This window comes from Tinamus guttatus, unplaced genomic scaffold (assembly GCF_059628265.1).
Source record: "Tinamus guttatus ecotype Peru unplaced genomic scaffold, ASM5962826v1 Tinamus_guttatus_pri_ptg000133l, whole genome shotgun sequence".
Taxonomy (NCBI): domain Eukaryota; kingdom Metazoa; phylum Chordata; class Aves; order Tinamiformes; family Tinamidae; genus Tinamus; species Tinamus guttatus.
In genome coordinates this window covers 3,598,399-3,619,234 of record NW_028288667.1, presented here as the reverse complement: position 1 = coordinate 3,619,234, position 20,836 = coordinate 3,598,399, and the positions used below count along the sequence as shown (strand labels likewise).

Here is a 20,836-nt window from a genome sequence, read left to right as displayed (position 1 = left end):
AACAGTTTCTGTGGATTTAGATATGTGGATTTAGTGATAGAATTCTTGGTGTCTGAAATGAATCAAAAAGCAAAAGCTGCTCAGTCAATCATGATCAACTGTCAGCCATGGTCAGTGGTCATGGTTGATGGTCAATCTGTCTTCAAGCAAAATCTTTCCCCTCTACCTCTCCCCTCCACACTGCAATAAACTAACAAGTAAATTCTGCATTTCTTGATGTTTTCCGCACAGAATTGGAAATATTTCTGATAAATAAAATGCAATCATTACTACTTAATAGGGGAAACTAGGGGAAATAATCAGCTAGGGTTTAGAGTAAGTAAAACTTTATGATCTCTACTACCTTTACAGTATGAAAAACTTTGAATCTGTGTGGGTAAGCACTTAAATAAGAAGGAATGTTTTCATGTCTTGAGGATAACTGTGTTTCTTGAAGACATACTGCCCGCACGGACTGTATGATCCATCTTCCTTCTGTTGTTCCGAGATACTTTGTTTTGTCAGAGTTAACTAATGGATGGTTGATCTTTTTCTGTTGTTTCTGTTTTCAAATGGGAAAGGAGAAAAAGGATTAAAGCACAGATATGTCAGGAAGGTCCACACTGATAGAACAGAAAAGAGGACTGACCAGGAGTCATGTCAGCAGTGCAATCTGAAGTACTTCTAGAAAACTAACTACATTTTCATCTCCTTCTGTGGCCTTTGATGAAATGACTAACTTGTTGTGATCCTTTTTTTTTTTTATGAGAATATATTTATTGGGTCTAAAATTATCTGTTGCCAAAGTGTATCATCAAATGCCACAGAGACTTCACAAGACTCAGTAAAAAAATCTCTTGTCAAAATGAGCAGCTCTAATCTATATCATAAAAAAGATATTATCATATAAAGTAGACCCTGAAGTGTTGGTGCTTTGCAGTAGATACTTCATAAAGACAAATGAAACAACTTTAGGTAAATTAATTACATGGTGAGTGTTATATCCATGAGTGCTTTTTTTTTCCATGCAACTGCAGTTTACTTGAATTTTGGTGATTTAGAGCTTAGTAGAAAGAGTTTTTGCAAGAAGCGTACTTTTTTATTTCATTTTTACAGATGATAATAAAATCAGACAAAGAGAATATTGCTATTTTTCTCTTTGAAATTCCTTATTTTTTTCCACAGAACAGTAGGCTTCTATAATTGTCAAGGCAGTCCAGTAAGAACTTCGCAAATATGCTAACTAGGCCAGAAATCTTACAGGACTTTGGAGCTGTTCTTGGTGCTAGGGGCAGCAATGACCTTGCTTATCGACTCAGAGTTTAATGCTTGATTATGTAAACTGTCTTTAGAGCTTAGCCAATTTAACACTACAGCATTCACAAACGCTATGCATAGTAAACGATTAAGCAAGCACTGAAGCACTAATCTGGCTAAGCACTAAGCTGGTTTACGTCTGTGAGCTTTAAAAACATTTAAGAATTTGTCAGACTTAGCTGCTTTTGGTTCCCAATGCCCAAAGGAGATGCAAGCTTCACAGTTCCCCAGCTACCTGATTGCTTCACGCAGGTTTTCTATGCTTCGGAGCTCTTAAAACCCAGAGGTGCCTACGTTTTCCCTTTTCACTCTTTGAAGAAGAGTATTTCACTGTAATGAAGCTATAAATGTTGAATCAGATAGTCCAGTTTAAGAAGCTCCTCTGAGCTCAGCTGACTCCTTAAGTGTGCCGAGTTCTTTGATGTTTTAAACTGTAACAACAAAAGTTTAGCACTTCATTGCTTCATCTTATATGGGCGTGAAAATTAAGCAATGAAGTCTTGAACCGTGAATGAATAGAGTACTTGTAAATGACTATTTCAGTGAAAATATAGTTATCAGAGAGAAACTTATTCTATACAGTATCTTAATTTAAAAAAAATGTTTTCTTTGGAATTGGCTTGTGCCTGAGTCAAAGGTTATTTGAGATTATGATAACTTTTTTTTTAATTTAGCTTCTGAAATTTCAAATATTGCAAATTTTAAGACTTTTTGGGTACAGAAAGAATATTTCTCTCTAGTTCTAAACTTCTGAGTTTTATAACCATGTAAATCCAATTATTTATGGAATTACCCTAATGTAAAAGCAATGTAACAAATTGCAGAAATATAGTTCCAGATGATATTATGCTGCAGTATTCACAGCTGAAAAATTAGAGAACCTTGAAAAGAGGATTTCTAATGGCAGATGAGAAATATACAATATTCAGTTCTAATACTGAAACAAGTGTTCTCCTACTTGGTGTGAAGTCTGTAACATTACTCATTATAGCCACTACTGATAGCACAAACCAGTACCGTAAGTACTTGACTTCTACTGCTGCATTCTAGGTTCCATTCTCATGATTGTTCAGATAAAAATCGCCAGCTTGTATGTCCTTCCAAACTTGATTATTTTATTGTCTATTTTAATGGCATATTTGGGAAAAATACATAGATTGACATATATTAAAGCCCATTATTTCTGTTATGTTACTCCCAAGTTCCACAGTTCAGGGAGCACAAAGACTGATAGCAGATTGGTTTCTCTATCTTCAACCATTGTTCAGGGTTAATACACCAAAATTTGGTTAGATTATAAGCAACTGAAAATAATATTTCTATATACTCATTAAAAACTTCACAGACGATGGCTAGTAAAGTCCATGAAGTTTCCATATGTGCTAGAAATGCACGAAGACAAGTTTTAAAGGGCGGACGTTAGTTTCTGTGTGGTTGCTTCTGTCAGAAAGCTGCTAGAATTGGGCACACAATACGCAGTCCTTGCTGTGTTGCAGTGTCTCCCCTGGTCATACGAAAGCAATGCCAAGGGGAGGTGAGAAGCAGCTTGTCGTCAGTGAAGCAGAGTGCAGAATGCTCTGCATTTTATGTAGTGGTGGTGGAAGATTTTGAAAGTTTATTCTTCTCATGGTATCATTTTGAGTCATATTTAGCATTTTGCTACCACTTATGCCTTGAAATGTTTAGATTTTATCTTAATTTCAAATATCCTCCTGCATATATTTGGGGACATATGACAGCTTTTGCATTGATTCTTTTTTTAAAATTATTTTATTTATTTTTTAAAAACAGTGGTCTGTTAGTGGACTAAGGTCTGTACAAATTTTAACTATTTCAGTTACTTTTTTGACTGGCAATATATCCTGCTGCTTAATGCTAGTACTTTAATTTTCTATTCTCCAATTTGGATGAGTGATGTATATATTACATGCACAGAAAGAAGTATGTATACATGCACATGTTCTCAGAGATATCAATAATATTTTCAGTGTTTAAAAGGCTTCCATTAATGAAATTTATCTATATATTCTATTAAAATTACATTTCAAGAAGTTTGGCAAGGTGATTCAATATTAAATAGTAGATTCAAATTAGTATTGATTAGAAAATGTTATCTACGTGTGTTATCTTTTTAAAAGTCAATATATTTAGTATAACTTACATGAGTTTAATTTGTGAAAAAATATATAAAGATCGAATATAATCGGTACATCATTATTCATAATTACTTTCATTGTCCAAGCACTTCAAATCCATTATCAAAAGGAGCAAGTAGATGCAAAAGTACTGTACAGAAATGGAAAGTCTAGAAACTGCTCAGTGAATTTAGAAACTGAATATAGAGGTAAATGGGAATAAAGCAGGTGTTGGTATAGGATTAAAATATAAAATGACAGGAGTATCATCCAGTAATTTAAGCACAGTAAGGGATCCACTATTTCCAGGTTTGTTTGTTTTTGTAGATTAAGTCATTGCATTAAGTGATGTTTTTCTTTGATTAGTTCCTCCTGGAAGTTTCACCAAGCTGCTTCTTAAGGTTATGCCCAAATTTCAGTCAGCTTTGTCTTTTTCTCTAATTTTTTTTTTATTTTGTGTTTTTCTAAACCAAGTATTCCAAAGTCAAAATTGCCTCTACATATAGGGGCTATCAGTCTAAAATAACTCCGTTATTCTCGACGTTATTCCTGTGGGTGTGATGGCTGTAAAAGCTCTGTATGTTTGTATCATGTTAACAGATTTCTATTGATTCCTGAATGGCAGCATGAAAAGAAGCTCCTTAGCAAAAGGGTCATAGATATAAGTTGACAGAAGGTCACACAGGTAAACTAGGTCTAATTTAATCCAGATTATTGGACAATAAGACATAAATATATATAAATGATAGTTTATGTTTAGCTATTTCAAAACCAACTATGCGATGAGAATGTGAAGTTTGAAAGTACCATTTAAAGCACAATTGTGATGAAACATGCTGTAAAAGGTCATTTGCAGCTCAGGAAATTAGAGCTTCAGAGAGTGCTATACAAAATGCTACAGCTGGTTACAGCTTCCTCACCAGTATAAATCTTCTTCCTCTGGATGCTGCAATTCCTAAACCGAAACCCCTCCAATGCCCCCGAGGGAAGAGAGTCGGGTGAAATGTCGCTGAACAGAGCCACAGGCAGCCCTTAGCTGAGCTAATGTATGGCAGGAATATTTCAGTCCTCTTCTTGCTGTAATTTTTTTTTACAAAGGCGTTGCCAAGTTGCAGTCTGTTCTCTGTGGAAAGTGAATTAAATCCAGGTTTGAGAAGGTGAAGTTATCAGACAGCTTCAGCTCATCTGGGCAGGATTAGGGAAGCGAGCACCAAAGAAAAGGGAACCTGAGTGGAGATGATAAAGTTCAGGTGGATTTGTAGCATTTCTCGGTTAGAAGTCAAGAAAGTTCCTTTTTAAGGACATATTTCCTTGGCACACAGATTCAGCCAGGTGACAGTGAGACATTTTTTGCCCATTGTTAGTTAATAGTATTTTTGCTTCTACTTTTGGAAGTACTGTACCTTGTCTTAAGAATATACTGTAGAGAAGCATTCATTCAAAATCATGGCCTGAGGTGGTTTTACAAACCATTTTTATTTTGCATAATTCCAGTTAAGCTCTTTAGTATTTACCAGAGATGCATAAAATGAGAGTATTGTTTATGTTTCAATGAGGGCTGAGTTGGCCTGATCACATGTATGACAATATGTGAATTTGTATTCTTGGATGAAAATCATGGCCAAAGGTGAGACAGCCATAGCAGCTATCAGTGTGCAAGTACATGACAACAGTGCCCAAGACCTGTGGTAGTTGGGCAGTTATCCCCTTTCTGATTGAACAGTACTTGAATTAAGCCAGTGGAGATTTCTTCTTCAGTTGAGAGAGAGAGAGACACAGAGAGAGAACAGGAAAAATGAGAGAAAAAAAAAAAAAACACTGCTCTAAGAAAATGTTCTTTGGAGTTCTAGAGCTCTATCCAGTAGATTATGGAGTAGATTTTGTATTTTGTTTGTTAATCAGAAACTTAGTTTTGCTGGATGCTTTGAGATGCAGATAAGGCTACGGAATACTTCAACCTGATTTTTGAATGTTTCATAGAAGCCATAGTGTGACATAGTTATGAGAAACCTTAAATGGAAAAAATCTGTTGAATAGATAGGTAATACTGGAATAAATTAATACAGCGGTTCTAATGGATGTGTGTTAAAATGTCTAACTATTTAATTCTCCCTGAATTTGCTGGTCTAGATCTGACCTTTCATGTCAGGCTAGTGCAATTTTTGTGTTTAACAGTATATATTACTCTTACTAATGGATTGGCATGTAGACATCTTGATTAAATATTTTCAGATAGGTAATAATGTCAAAGCAAAGGTGCTTATAATTATAGTTCTAACCTGTTTTTAGTCTAAATTTGCAGAAACTAGTCCATTTTCACGGTCCTTGCTACAGTAAGGAGAACAAATAGTCTTGATTTTCTGTTTAAAACTGTGATTCAGACTAGAATATGTGCAATGAAATCAGTTGCTAGTATTGCAGCACACAGCTAGTGTGTGTCACTTCTGAGGAAATAGATGAGTATTGCAGGTAGGTTCTCTTGAAACGGAAAAACTGAGGAAATAAAGTGGGCATTTCCTCAACTAAATATATTGATTATCAGTCAATAGCTGTAAGTACCTATGATCTTGGAAAGCCTAAAACACTGAAGTTCTCAAAGGGAGAGAAGAAAAGGGAGAGAGACTATTTCACTCTTGCATCAAAAAATAAATTGTAAAATTACATTTTGTGTTCTTTTTGTCATTCACATTCAGTGTGAACTTTAGATTTTATGATCTATTACATGAAAACAGTTTTGATGTTCTGTTCTTTACAATATACTAAAAGTTAATGGAAAGAGACAAAATACAATTCAGCTACTGTGGAACTACTCTGCAACCAGCAAAATAAATCAGAATTAGCTGTCATTAAATGACTTATACCTGTAACTTTCTTTATTCTTATTGATATAATCAACTGGAAAATAAAAAGTACACTCATTTTTATGATACTCTTAAAAGAAAAATTCTTACAAAAATATTTGAATCTATTGATATTGTATATATTTTATATATATATTTTTTACCTTATGTATATATTCAAACTCTTTTATTTAACATAGAGGCTATTCATCGATTCTTTAAGAGATTTTAAAATAATTTTCTCTTAGTTTCATAACTGAAAAATTTATAGCATTTACAGCTGTAAATCATGTAAAATCTGGAAAGAACTTTCATCAAGTTTGTGTTGAGCTTTGTTTAATGACAAGTTGACTTTACTGCAGCAGCCCATTAAAATTTTCAAATTGCTCCAAGACCAAAAAAATCCAAGGGAATGAGTGATTTATAGTACTGTGCCTTCCTACTTTCGAAGCCACATCTAGCAGCCCCCGTCCGGGCAGCACGCCGTAGCGCCTCGCACATGTGGTTTGATGGACCTACACTGAACCAACTGATTTCTTGATTCTTGTATTCTGGACAAAGATACTTCAGTTTTGGTTACATTCTGGCTTCCTTCTGCTTCCAGGGAACAGGTTCATCTCCACCTGAAAGCAACTTTGTCCCTTGAAGGAATGAGGTTACTTCTGGGGAGAGATACCATAAAGCTACCCAGGAACTCACTGAGGGCTAAGCGTACTGTCCCGGTGGCCTGGAGCTGCCCCGTCAGTGTGTAATACAATCCCGAGTCAGCTAGTGTTTACCTGTTTATGGCCTTGGGGTAGGAGGTAGAATTTGTTCTTTAAAACTCATCAGTGAGGAAAATTTTAGAGGATAATCTCCACAAAGAACGTTTTGTACACTATTTGTTCCCCTTGTTTTCTCATCAACGAACTTATAGTCAAACTAAGGAAAATGCTGTAAATGTTAACAGCATAAACAGATGTATCTGAGCTCTGGAGTGGATTTACCAATAATGGAAAAGTATCTGTAATATTTCAGGTCAGAATTGCCTTTAAACTCTTTCACTGTAATATAGGAAATAACTCATTCCTCACTCAGCAGCTTCATGTCCTTCATAGCAAAGACTCCAAGAGGAAACTCACATGATAAAAAGGACTGATAGGAATGAGGACTCATTTAGCAGCATTGATGAAAATAAGATACTTTTTTTCTAATGGAGCTTCAGTTTCTTGCCTTCCATATCAAATATCCATTTGAACTGAACCACTCTCAAGAGATTTCATTTCACTTCACTGTTCCTTAGAGGCAGCATCCGTTCTGCTCTCATCGTAAGTTATTCTGGAGAATGAAGCTCTTTAGAGGTCAGATACAGAAAATGCCAGAACAAACTACAAGCTTACTCTGAGAGCATTTAAACCAGTTTCTGGTTTTATACTGCTTTGGTAATGGAAAGACAAATTTTTAGAAAGCAATTCAACTGTCCATGTACTCTGTCTTACTTCTTTTAAAAAACCTGAAAAAGAGAAAATAGCATTTGTTACATTGTGGATTTGTTTTTTGCATTTGTTTTGATCATAAGATTTCAGCTTCCCAACCTACTCCGTACAGAATTGGCTTATAATAATCAAAGTATACTTGAATCAGTCAACATTTTTTTTTCTGAAAGGCTGTGTCCTGATTGTGCTACTTATCATTTTATCCCACCCGTTAAGCTTAGCTTACCTATTAATAAGGTATGATAAGAGAATTGAAACAGTACATGGTATTTCACTGAATCTTTTCTATTCATGAATATAAAGTTTCATCTGGATTTTGATGTATGCATAATCCATTAAAGCTATGATAAATCGCATACTTTGATTTCTGAATGGATTTTGTTTCACTGTGGCAACCCACATATTTAAATAGAGAGAAAAACAAGCATTTACTTGTATATCTATACTCAGGATTTACTGCCTACTTATAATTACTGGATTGCCAAAAAAAAAAAAGGATGACTGCTAGAGGTGTTTTTCATTGGTGAGGAATGTTACAGAAGAGCAAATAAAGATAATTGACCCTAATAAATCCTCTTCATGTGCATTAAGCATTTTACATGCCTATTTATTCAGTTTTGAATCTCAGCTGTGATCAGAGTAAGAGAATACAGGCAGAGGAAAAGGAACATTTGTTTTATTTAGAAATACTAGAGTGATATTTTTGACATCTTAAATTGATGTCGAAAGAAGCAGCAAGGGTCATAATTTATATGAATAGATATCTTTCCAGAACTCAAGCAAGAGAAAAATAAATAGCTTTATGGCTAGCTTCGGGGTTTCATTCCGGTAGTAGCAGTTTCTCTTTCTGCTGTTTATTCTATCTTGTTCTGTCAGCCTAGTTTGTATTTCTCACTAGAAAGTCTTCTTTAAGATCAATAGGAATATTGTTGTTTTCCAAATGTTCCTAAAATCCATGATGGTCTTTCAAGTTTTCTGCTATGACTCAATCATATGACTCAGAGGCTTCAAGAATATTTACAGTCTACCTGCAATAAAAAGTCCTGGATAATGTGCCTAGGTTTATGGACAGAAAGATGGCAATATGGATGTTAGTGATTCAAACAAAAAGATGTTTCTCTTCCACAGTATTCTTGCACACAGATAATGACTAACTTAGAGTTCATTCATAATTATAATTTTTGTTTCTTTCCAAATGACAAGTATGTTTAAGGTCAATGATTCCCTATTATTGTAACCCGTCAATAAACAGAGGATGTGAAAATTAATATTCTCAACTGGTTATGTTAAACTATATATTACATGCCATTCCTATACGATAAAAAGTTGCTTGAACTCCTCAAAGATGTATACAAAGCTTAGGGAGTCTCTCAAAAAATTAGTTCAGTTCATACAATGTGTGGATACAATTAACCTATTGTAGTTCATACAACTGGGTGTTATATATAAGTAGGTGAATATGTGCGTGTATATGTGTGTGTACATATACATACACATCATGCAGTGGGCAGACAAATCCTGCTCTAGCCTTTGGCTATTCTGGGCCAAAGGATGTGAGAGGCTGTTCATGCAATTTTTTCTGATATATCCCGGCATAAGAGAACGTCAGCCAGAAGGGAAAAGAATCAGTATAACGGACTTAGATGTACTTGTAGTTCCTGTGCTCTTAATTTCTTGTCCCTGAGTTGTTACTTTGGCAAAAGTGAAAGTCATGATACTTCAAGTAATCCTTCCTTGAAGAAAGAGGAGCAGGACAGCAATAATCAACTAATCGGCACCAACCCCATTTAAGTCCCATCCAGGTAGAAAGATGAAGCTGTTTTCATCAAAGAAAAAAGGATGAAGGTGTCAAGGATACGCTCGTTAAAAATGGCAGACTCAGCTTCTCTGGTTTGCCTTCTCAGCTCTATCAGTAATTAGGTTGGTTCAGTGATAGAAGAGATTATGATGTATAAATTGACTGATGTAGTTGGATATTTCTCCTGTGACATTTATGGTGTACATAAAAACAGTAGATTTAATTTTACGTTTACCAGGAGCAAGTAGCTAAATGCTAAGGAGTATGAAGGAGGATGAGGAAAGCTTTTTTTCCCAATTTGTCCTTTATTATTTATTTATTTTTTTTTAACAATGCTGATAACGTATTTTGTGATATTAAAACAATGAGTATCATTACTTTGTATATTCCTAAATAAACCATTGTTTTGTTCTATTTATTTTAATTTACAGCTGCTTTTTTCGTTTCTATTTTGTCAGTATATTTTGCCAAAATGAAATGCTAATAATCTACTTAAAAGACATTGAAGACATTAAATAAAGACATTAAATAGAACACATAGATTTCATTTTGGATGCAATCCATGAGATTGAGTAACTTCTAAGAGTAACTACATAAAGAGAGGAGATGAATACCGAGCTTCTGTAAAGGCTAAATTAAGTTTTATGCATGTTTATATGTTACATACTTGCTTAAAATTTAGCATGCTGTTACTAAGAATCTGGAGGTGATTTTTGTTACCTGAAACTCTTTCATTTCCTTAATACTGGTCAGGCCAACTAGTGCTCAGCAAGCAGAGCCTCATGTACCTGATCCATCTTTATCGTAACTAGTAATAAGGAACCGTCCAGGCTTGACACATTGTCAAGACAATTATTCTCAAGGCATTACATAGTAGTTGTATCTGTCAACCCATGCAGTATGGAGTATTTTAACTGGCAGTCTTCCAAGAGCGAGCATTAATCTCAGCATCTCTTCTTCCAGTCCCTAATCAAGACATTCCTGGCGTGATTGCACTAACATTGTTTGAAGACTACATCTACTGGACTGATGGGAAAACCAAGTCACTCAGCCGTGCCCACAAAACCTCTGGATTAGGCAGACTATCCCTGATAAACTCATGGCATGCCATAACAGACATCCAGGTGTACCATTCTTACAGGCAACCTGATGGTAATTACTCTTCCTGTGCTTTCCATACTCCACATTTCACTTTGCGGTTTCTAATTTAATGGCAGGTTGTTGTGTCTAGTGATTTTTTTTGTTGTTGTTTCATTTTAAATTTTGGAGGTTTTGTATTAGCAACACTAAGCATAAATCTGTCATTAATGTTGTAAATCTATGTGTTATTAAATAAATGTGATGCATCTTGTTCAGTGGCATGATACAAATTTGGACTCTTAAAATGAATCTAAAGACCTTGTTATACTGACCTATACTGACCAGAAGTGCATAAATGTAAAATTACAACATGGTTCGAGTTACCAGCTGTCAACGTGGAAACAATATATTGCAAAAAAAATTTAAAGTTATTGTCGTAGGGGGTGTTAACATTACAGAAGAATACTGTTACTTAAATACTTGCGGGACTGAATGGCAGAGAATTCAGGTGTTACAATTGTGCCCAATCTCCTGGTGTCCATTGGTTTAAATTGTAACTGAAAAAAAAGACTGACTTAATGGAGCAAAAATTTGCTAATTTATCAAAAAAAAGTGTTTTTTCCCCTTTCCATTCTTTCAGTGTATGAATCTACATCCATAGCAATAATTAATTTTTGCAAACAAACAATAAATAAAGGATTTATAATTTAAAAGTAAAGAAAAAGGTTACCTCTTACCAGGTTTTGGTTGTCCCAGTAGAAAATAGTCATTTAAAATTTTTTTTTTTAATAAATCAGTGATGATATTCTTTTCCTAATCTGTCCACAGTATCTAAACATCTGTGTGCCCTGAACAATGGTGGTTGCAGCCATTTATGTCTCCTAGCCCCCGAGAAGATGCATACTTGTGCCTGTCCCACAAACTTTTACCTTGCTGCAGATAACAAGACCTGCCTGTCAAACTGCACTGCCAGTCAGGTGAGTGGGAAGGGACTATGCTGTATTTTCTCCCACTTTTCAATAATGAATTCTGGTGTTCATGAAATTAGGAAAAATCAGGTCAAAGGAACAGAAGACTAGGTAACAGTTGGGAGCATGTGAAGTTTCAAATGTTTTCTCTTAAAGACTGATAATTGAAAGTAGATTTGCAAAATGCCTTTTTGTTTTCCAGAGAAAGCAGAATTTGTTCCCATTCCATGTTGATGCTTCTCTAAGTCATAAGAACAAATAAAATTAAGGTCATAAAAATGGCTTTGAAAATATATTCTTATAAATTATGAGATGTAAGAATACAAAGCATAATGTATGAAAATGATTTGGGAGTTTTCATGCATGATCAAACTATCCATAAACACAGGAAAAGGGACTCAGTCCAGTTACTAGATAGAGTTGAGAGGACCGAGTAAGAGAACCCAGAAGCTTAAAGGGAAATGGCGAAAGGTGCAATTATTTAACAATTATATCAATTAAAACATGGAATTCTTAATGTGAAGCAGCTTCCCCATTATTTGATATTAGTATGTGGTGTTTCTCCTGAAGATATAAGGTAGATTAACTAGAACACAGAGATTTCTTTATTATCGGAGAAATGCTTTAATAAAGGCCTTTGCACTCTTTTACTCAATTAGGTTAGAAAGACTGTAATAGTACATTTGGCTTTTGTAATCTGTAATTTTTCTAGATGTCCAGCTTCACTAAATGTGTATTAATGACTCCTTATGACATCCTACATCATGATGCATTTTTTCTTTCTGTGATCATTAAGGAAACAGCTTCACTGTTCATTTTAAAGAGACAGTGGTCATCTTAATTTATCTCTGATGTTTTAAAATGATGTATAATTTCATACAATTAATCCTGTTATTTCAGAAGCCCTCCCACTGTCCTCTTCTGTTTCCCATGGGGTAGTGTTTTATGTGGTTTTAATTTCATCACATCATTTCTGTTGAGATTCACTGCATATTACTTCACATTAAGGGATGAACAAGGAAGGAATTTGTAAAACAGAATGAAAGTTTTTTACATAATCTTTTTTTCTGCCCATTTCCAGCTTCTCAAATTTCTCTAGTAAATAACCACAGCACTTCTTTTGTTTTTTGTTAGTTTGTTTTTTCCTCAAATTGAAATGCAAACTTACTCCATGGTGAACTAGTATTAAGATGCTAAACAGCAGATTGATTGAATGGCCCTACTCTGTTGCTAGTAGTCTGGAGAGTGCTATCACATCTTGGATCCTTCAGGAGCAGTATTTTACCACTTGGTGCCATAGAAAGGAGAGCAACGTTATGTAGAAAAAAAAGCTGTTTGCATACAGACAGTTACAATTTAAAGGTTTTAAGTCTCCTCTGCTATTAGATCTCCTCATCTTCTGATTTTGAAAAGAGATTATTTTATAATCCAACAGAAGAGAGATCAGTGCCAAAAATATACTACTAGCAAAAGGTTTTGAAGGTCTTCTGTTTCTTCAGATGATGCTGTCAAATTACAGTTGCTGCTGTGGTGTGATCACTGTCTTCACCACACATCAGTAACCGTGTCTGAGGAGACGTTGTTAGACGGCTGATAACGCCGGTCTCACAGGCTACGGATTCTCAACTGCCTTTCTCAAGACCCTTCTGCTTAAATACATGTGTTTCAGTTTATCTGGAAAAAGAACAAAAGTCTGTTTCAACAGCCTGCAAAGACTATTTGAAGTGGTTGTTCTGAGTGTTACTTAAAGGATCAAATCATGCCGTAGTTAAGCTTCTATCAGTTGAAGTATGAATCAGTGCAGCGATATCATGGAAACTACAATGAGTTGTATCAACTGAAGCTTCATTGCAACATTTCTCCAAGGATATTTTATAAAATCAACAATCAGTGATGACTGATGGAACAATTCTTATATTGTTGATGTAAAAAAAAAAAAAAAAAGACTTTTCAAAACTTATCAAAACTTTTATTCCCTCCTTCTCTTCTTTCAAAGTTCCGGTGCAAAACTGACAAATGTATTCCATTTTGGTGGAAATGTGACACTGTTGATGACTGTGGAGATGGCTCTGATGAGCCCGAGGAATGCCGTAAGTGTATTCTGAATTTGGATCCATATATACATGTATGTATGTATCTAATATATGAAACAATTTGTTTGTATTACACATATTTGGAAGCATGTATTTCCTTTTTTTTTCCTTTTGTTTGAAAACCTTTTTGTTTTGTAGCACTGTTTGTTTTCTTAAATAAATCAACAATGCAATTATTTTGTTTGTTGTCTCAGATTTGCAAAGAGTACAGGCTCTTGTCTATCAGCCCGTAAAAGATATTCATTAATATATATGTATACTGTATACTAAGGATCTTTGGAAAATCACAAGAACATGTTTCTCGTTTTAAAATTTGATCCCATCTGAGGTTTAGCCAAAGATTTTTATCTTAGAGATTTTATAGAGTTCTTTCTTAAAATTTTATAATTTTATGCATATTATCAAAGGAAAGTTTTAAGAAAGAAATCTCAGCAATCCAGTATAAACAATTTTACACAGAATGAATGGAAACAGTTCATTGCATAACTTTGATACAGTCGATTCAATGTGGTGCAGAGTCAGCAGATCTCGGTAGCCATCTATAGCTTTTGTCATAGGTTTCTGTAGTGTTATCCCATTGAGTTTTAGGCAACTTGAAAGCAATTATGTTGATATTTTTCAGCACCCCAAAAGATGACAGCAGTGATGGTAGTGAATGAAGGTTTACTTAGATATTAGTGAAATACTGTTCTGTATGATGCTATTTTTCAGTCCCAATTGCCAACTACAGCAACAATATTACATAATCTACATAAAAGACTATTACAATATTCTCCCCTCAAGCTTATCCACAAAAAAACTCCCTGTAACTCTACTGTGTATTCAAGTTTTTCGGATAAGTAGCAGTTCATTTGAATTTCCTTATGGAAATCATCCATGCTTTTATAATTTTACAGTTCTTTTTCTACTGCAGAGGCCTTTAAACTAGTCTTTGTATATGTAACCATTGTGCTTAAAAGTACATCTTAAGCTACAATGTGTTTTTAGAGAATATTTTTCTAGGAGCATAAAATTATTTGTTCAGTAAAATGTCAGTGCCTGTAAGAATGAACAGAGGTAGACCTTTCATGGGAAATATAGTCAAAGTGGAATAGAGGGAAGAGAGATTTCTTAAATAGTGATCTTAACAGAAGTATTTATATCTTTAATATCAAGTCTGTTGTTTCTGTAGTAAGAACCAACCTATAGCCTATAGAAGGTTGTATCGTGTATCATTTATGAAATAGGGGAGTTATACCAGAATCAAAAACTTGAATTTGATTTTGTTGAAATATATTTACATTTAAGTAACTGCTGTCTATTCAGGATGAGACAATATAGTCAAATACAATAACTTAAGAATTCCTGTACTTAGTCCACATAGGAGGAACAGCGCTATTGACATTTTACTTTTCATCTGCGACTATGATAGCAGATTTCCTTCTTTCTTTAGCTGAATTCAGATGTCAACCAGGACGTTTCCAGTGTGGAACTGGGCTTTGTGCTCTTCCAGCCTTTATATGTGATGGAGAAAATGATTGTGGAGACAATTCTGATGAACTCAACTGTGGTAGGTGCTTATATCTGGTAGATGTTTCAGAAACATGCTGAGCTGATATTTAAATGCCATGGTTTAAATTCTGTCAAGAAATTCATTAATACTTTTATTCTTTTAACTTAAGACACACATGTGTGTCTATCAGGTCAGTTCAAGTGCACAAGGAACCAGAAGTGTATTCCAATAAATCTGAGATGCAACGGACAGGATGACTGTGGTGATGAAGAAGATGAAAGAGACTGTCGTAAGTTATGTCTAGAGAATTTTGTTCCAAGGGCTGTAGTTGGTTCTAAACATGGAGCTGAATTCAGCTATGTAAAAGAATTTGAGAAATATGCAAAACAGGTAATTCAGTGGATTGTGTGATGTGCAGTACTACATATGCAACATAAATTAATGTATTTTATTAATTTCATTTTTCAAAGAAAAGATTTGTAAACAGAATTTTCTAGTTCTAATTTGAAATCCTTTTCTCTAAAGCGGAAAACAGTTGTTCTCCAGACCATTTCCAGTGTAAAACTACAAAACACTGCATTTCTAAACTGTGGGTGTGTGATGAAGACCCAGATTGTGCTGATGGATCAGATGAAGCTAACTGTGGTGAGTATGAGGGCAGTCTTATAAATGAGAGAGCAGAGTGAAAGTTTAACTGCAAAAATAGATTAAAATCTAGTATTTTCTACACTGTTTTCTACACACATCTTTCAAGATGTTTTGCTTGAGATTTTAGTTTATTGTATCTCTCACTGTAGCTTGACTTTACTTCCCTTTCCTATTTTAATAAAAATGATTCCACTTACTGTGTCTTCTTTCAGTATGCGATAGTACCAATATGACATAATTGTCATATCTGCTTCATACAGATATTGTTGAATTGAAATCTTTACATGAGTAGAATAAATACTTTTATTATACTACTGTATTATTGGCAGGATCTATAAGTGAGTATTTCATCTGGTAAATAGTGACAATCTTGATTTTTCTTACAGAATTACTCAATTTCCATTGATTCTGCATACTTTGTTGCTCTCGTAGTTAGTAAATAGGAAGAATGTAATAATTTTCTGTAATTGCTTCATAATTTCACTCGATTTTTATTGCCTTTTTTGTTTTTCTATTTTTTTTTAATTTTGAAGAGAACTATTTTTATGAAAAAACTTTGGTAACATTAAATTATAAAGTTACAAGCTGACTATAATAAAGATCTGCATATGCTGGCAGTAACACTAACTTGTGATAGTTTATAGTTCATTCTGAAGATGCTTGCAGTGCAAAACATCTAGTATAAAGGGCAATTCCTTTTTTCTTAAATGCTTCATGGGTGTATTTTGCTTAGTCAACACTTGGTACTATGTATAACTGGGAATACTACACTGAGTGCATTTGTTTAGTGTATTCTGAGTGTAAACAGCCTTCTCTGGTTAGATTCTGACTTGGATGAACAAACTAGAATTAGAAAATATATGCATATTCACAAGTATGGGGTGTTTTTTCAAAGGGTAGTAGGCTAAGGTAATTTATTCTCTCTGTCCAGACAATTAAACGATCCTGTTAAGTTTTGTGGATCCTTACTCACAATTGTAATGCTTTACATCACAAAAAACTGCTTGATTAGAATATGAATAGAGCTATGTTTAGTCTTGGAAAATAATTATATTCTGCTTTAAAGGTTATGCGCATTTGAGGTATTAATATAATGCGCTTGATATCTTTTTTAGCCTAAAGAGTTAAAGGTTTGTTGTTGTTGTTTTTCCTTTTAATGATGATTGTGGCTATGTTCTATAAGACTTTTGAAGGATGCATTTTATAAACTTAAACTTTCTTCAGCAATGTAAGATTTTCTTGTATCCAGGATCAGCAACAGCCTGCTAGGCCCCTGAGCAGCTATTTGATCCTCAGGGAAAGCCAGAGTTTTCCCATTTTGGATTCTGTCACTTTTAGATGTGTGCAAGTATGCGCATGTACACATACACACACCCCTATCCGTTCCATGGAATTAAAATCCAAAATGTGCAGTCCAGTGCAATTAGTGGCCAAACTGAGATTTACTTCACTGGTATTGAGATTAGAATCAAAATACTATAAAGATATAAATGTAAGCTTTTGTGATTTTTTTAATTTGTTTTGTTTTGTTTTTATACATTCAAGCCTCCATTCTATTTTCTTCTTCTTTTCTTCTTGCTCATTTGGAACTATTTGTGAAAGGAAATATTAGGTATGGCTGCACAAAAGATATGCTGCAACTTATGCAGTGCACAAAAATCTGGAAAAAAAGCAATTCATCTGTAACAGTAGACCCATTGATCTCTTAATAGTGGTAATTTGAAGAGAGAAATGTGAAAATGGGGTAATCATCATTTACTGCTCTCACTTCATACCATTCTTACCTAAACCTTCCCATTTTAAGGCAGCTTCATTTTAAGAAAGAAAGCAGGTTGCATATTGAAGAGAGATATAAAATGACAAAATGTTCATGTCTGTTTCTGCTCTTAGGATTCAACCATTCAAAAAACAAGGTGCTACAACTTTTCTTTTGAGTCCAATAAATGTGTCTTTCTGAGAGATCAGATTTTTATTACTCAACTCTCTATAATCTTTCTTTTTGTTATATCTCAGTTCTACTGTCCTAGTGTTTTCCTACACTCTTATTTCCATGAAGAAAAAAAAAAATCTAAGACAAGAAAATCTGGTTTATAGTAGACATTGGCAGCTATAAGTTGCTGTGAAAGATCAGTATCATCCCAAGGGAAAAAATAAAGCTATAAGATTTCTGAAGTGAAGAATAAAGAGCTTTCCAAGCGTCAAAATATTTTGCATTAAAAAAAAATGTTTTTATGTGTGTTCAATTAAAAAAAGGGAAAGAAAAAGGATTATTATTCAACAGCTGTCATAAGGTCAGACTATACCCAGGTAAATTTTTAAAAAGGCAGGATCAGAAAATGCATTTAGCATCCCTGAGAAATGGAGAATTCTGTCTGAAGCATATGAAAAGATGTAGTTTTTTTTTTTTTTTTTTTTTTTTCTCCAAGCAGATAGCTGAAATAGAATATAATCTGTGATCTATATATATAATCTGTAGTCTGCAACACTCATTTTGTGGGCAAGTATATTTGATACAGGACTATAGACTACTGGAAGTATTATAAATATAGCTGAGATTCCTGATTTGACGCATAGGCTTTGGCAAAGATACAGAAACAAATTAGAAGAGTGTTTATATATGTGTGCATGTGTGTGTATTACACATATACACTATATTATATATATTACATATATTATTGTACACATATATATGGAAATATATGTATGTAATGCATAATATTAAATGTTAATTAAGTGCTTGCCAGTTTAAGTATTTGACACATCGTGGTATAAGGCATGCTTGTTTGGTATGAAGGAATCAATAGGATCTTAAAGAATGTGTTGAGGTTAATTAATTAATTATTTCTGAAAATACCATTTTAAGTGTTACAGTTGCTCCTTCTAAAATATGCTTTGCAATATTCTCATGTCACTGTTCAGTAGCAGCCTTTCCAGATTCGACTGTCTGTCTGTAATGATGTAAATGATAGTCTCCTTAATTACAGATAAGAAAACTTGTGGGCCTCACGAATTCCAGTGCAAAAACAACAACTGTATTCCAGATCATTGGAGGTGTGACAGCCAGAATGACTGTGGTGATAATTCTGATGAAGAGAACTGTAGTAAGTAACTTCTACCTAAGTGTTACAAGGTGCAGAGTCAGTTTAACAACACGTATGAGGAAACTTCTTAATACTGGTAAAGTGCCCAAATATGTTTTCTTAGAAAGCCATCTGATGAGTTGAAAATCAGTTGACCAGAATTGAAAATGTCTGTTGCTCCACTTTTATGACTGTTCTCCAAATATCTGTTGCTCCAATTCTCCATTTTTATTCATTTTCAGAGCTGTAATTCTGTATGAGAGAGCTATGCAAGAATGCCCAACCTGTGACTTCTCAATGACCTTACACATTCAGAAAATATAATAAAGTAGCACTAGAGTTAGTTGCTTTTGTTCACATTGCTATCTCTTAAATGTCATATTTCTTATCTCTGAATAAGAGCTGTAAAACCTATTCAGTGTTGCCTTAAGGGATAAACATTTGCCAACAATAGTGTTTGATCGAATGCTATCTGCCCATTATATACTGTGTATTCCTTAGGTGATCTGAGTTCTTTGTATCTTGGGAAGTCCACTTTCAAAGTGCTTAAGCATATAGAAAAGAAGACCTTGTTGTTGAAAGTAGCTCTGTTCACTGAGTTCTCCCCTACTCATGAGCAACCTTGATGTCAAATATATCTCTGTAATAGCACTTCCAGTGTGTTAGTTTAAACCAGCTTCTCGTGAAGAAATGACAAATTCTTAATAATTTGCTGCATCTCTTAATTGTTAGAGATCCAGGAAATTATTATTTTGCTGCAGAAAATGTTGAATCGTCCTGAATGTGAATGTATGCACATATCATGTATGTATATATATGAATATAAATTCTTAATTCCTGAAGAAATAGCCTAGAATATGCAGCATTCTCATACTGGGCAAGCGCTGTGTGCTCTTTTCTCCTATCCAACACGTGATCTCTGCAGGTCCTCAGGACATTCTGAAGACTTGGCCATTTTGCTTGAAAAGCTGAAGTGCACTTGTATGCCTACATTTAATCAGTATCTGCCTGTGAAAATGATGCAAGTTACAGAAATCCCTAGCAGCACAGTTACCATAGAAAAGTATTTCATCTAAAGGAGAAAATGTCATGTCAGTCACTCAAAGCCATCTACAGTTATACCTCAGGGGCTTTTTCTGACACACAAAAATATTCTTATCTTTGTGCGAGATTGTATTTTTGAATTGATTATTAATGCCTGTAAGATTTTTCCATTTTCATTTATAAATAGTAAGAAATGATTTAATGTTCATGTGAGAATGACAAAGAGGCATTATTTAGCAATATAAAGCCGTATGGCTATATCATTTTTTTTAAAAAAAAGGAAAATTTTAAAAATCTTCTTCCTCAAATCTTAGTATTTGCAAAATAAGTGTATCACTTTGAAATTTGCCATGTGTGAAGCAGGATTGATTTATGATCTAGCACAATTTTTTTCCTTAACCTTATTGCTAACACACTATTATATAATCATAATTTAAAAAAACCCTCCAATTACACAGGAGGAGTCTATCTTTGGTTTTGATTATTAAGCTTGCAATCTTTTCATTCACATCACTTATTAAGCTATCCATTCAGTTGCTGGCTGCTTTCTAGACTTCCAGGTAAAGAAATCCATAGTTAATCATAATGGTTGGATTTAGGGAGTTGAGAGTTCCCAGACATCACCCGTTCTTCAAGCAAGGCAATCATTTAAACTCTCCAAACAAAACTTACCATATGTAGGCATTAAACAGCATAGTAATACATTGTAATTGGCGATTGCTTTTCAATATTTTTTGTTTTCTTTTGCTGATCAGATGCATGCTTTTCTTCCCAACTGTTAAATCCCCTATTCTGCTGCCCAAGTACAGTAAGAGAACCGTTGTAAAATTTAAAACATCGAAGCATTGGGAAAAAGCATAGTATTGTTCAGATGTTGAAATGGATTT

At 34.2% G+C, this 20,836-nt stretch overlaps 1 protein-coding gene across 1 annotated transcript in view; it reads left to right on the top strand.

Moving 5' to 3' along the window:
* The window catches only part of LRP1B (LDL receptor related protein 1B), a 336,264-nt gene that overhangs the window by 244,961 nt on the left and 70,467 nt on the right, over positions 1 to 20,836 (top strand). Inside the window, exons 60-66 of the mRNA XM_088521814.1 lie at positions 10,508 to 10,696; positions 11,453 to 11,601; positions 13,589 to 13,682; positions 15,118 to 15,234; positions 15,347 to 15,466; positions 15,703 to 15,822; positions 18,810 to 18,926. Coding sequence (XP_088377940.1) covers positions 10,508 to 10,696; positions 11,453 to 11,601; positions 13,589 to 13,682; positions 15,118 to 15,234; positions 15,347 to 15,466; positions 15,703 to 15,822; positions 18,810 to 18,926 — 906 coding nt within the window. The remainder of the gene's footprint in view (positions 1 to 10,507; positions 10,697 to 11,452; positions 11,602 to 13,588; positions 13,683 to 15,117; positions 15,235 to 15,346; positions 15,467 to 15,702; positions 15,823 to 18,809; positions 18,927 to 20,836) is intronic.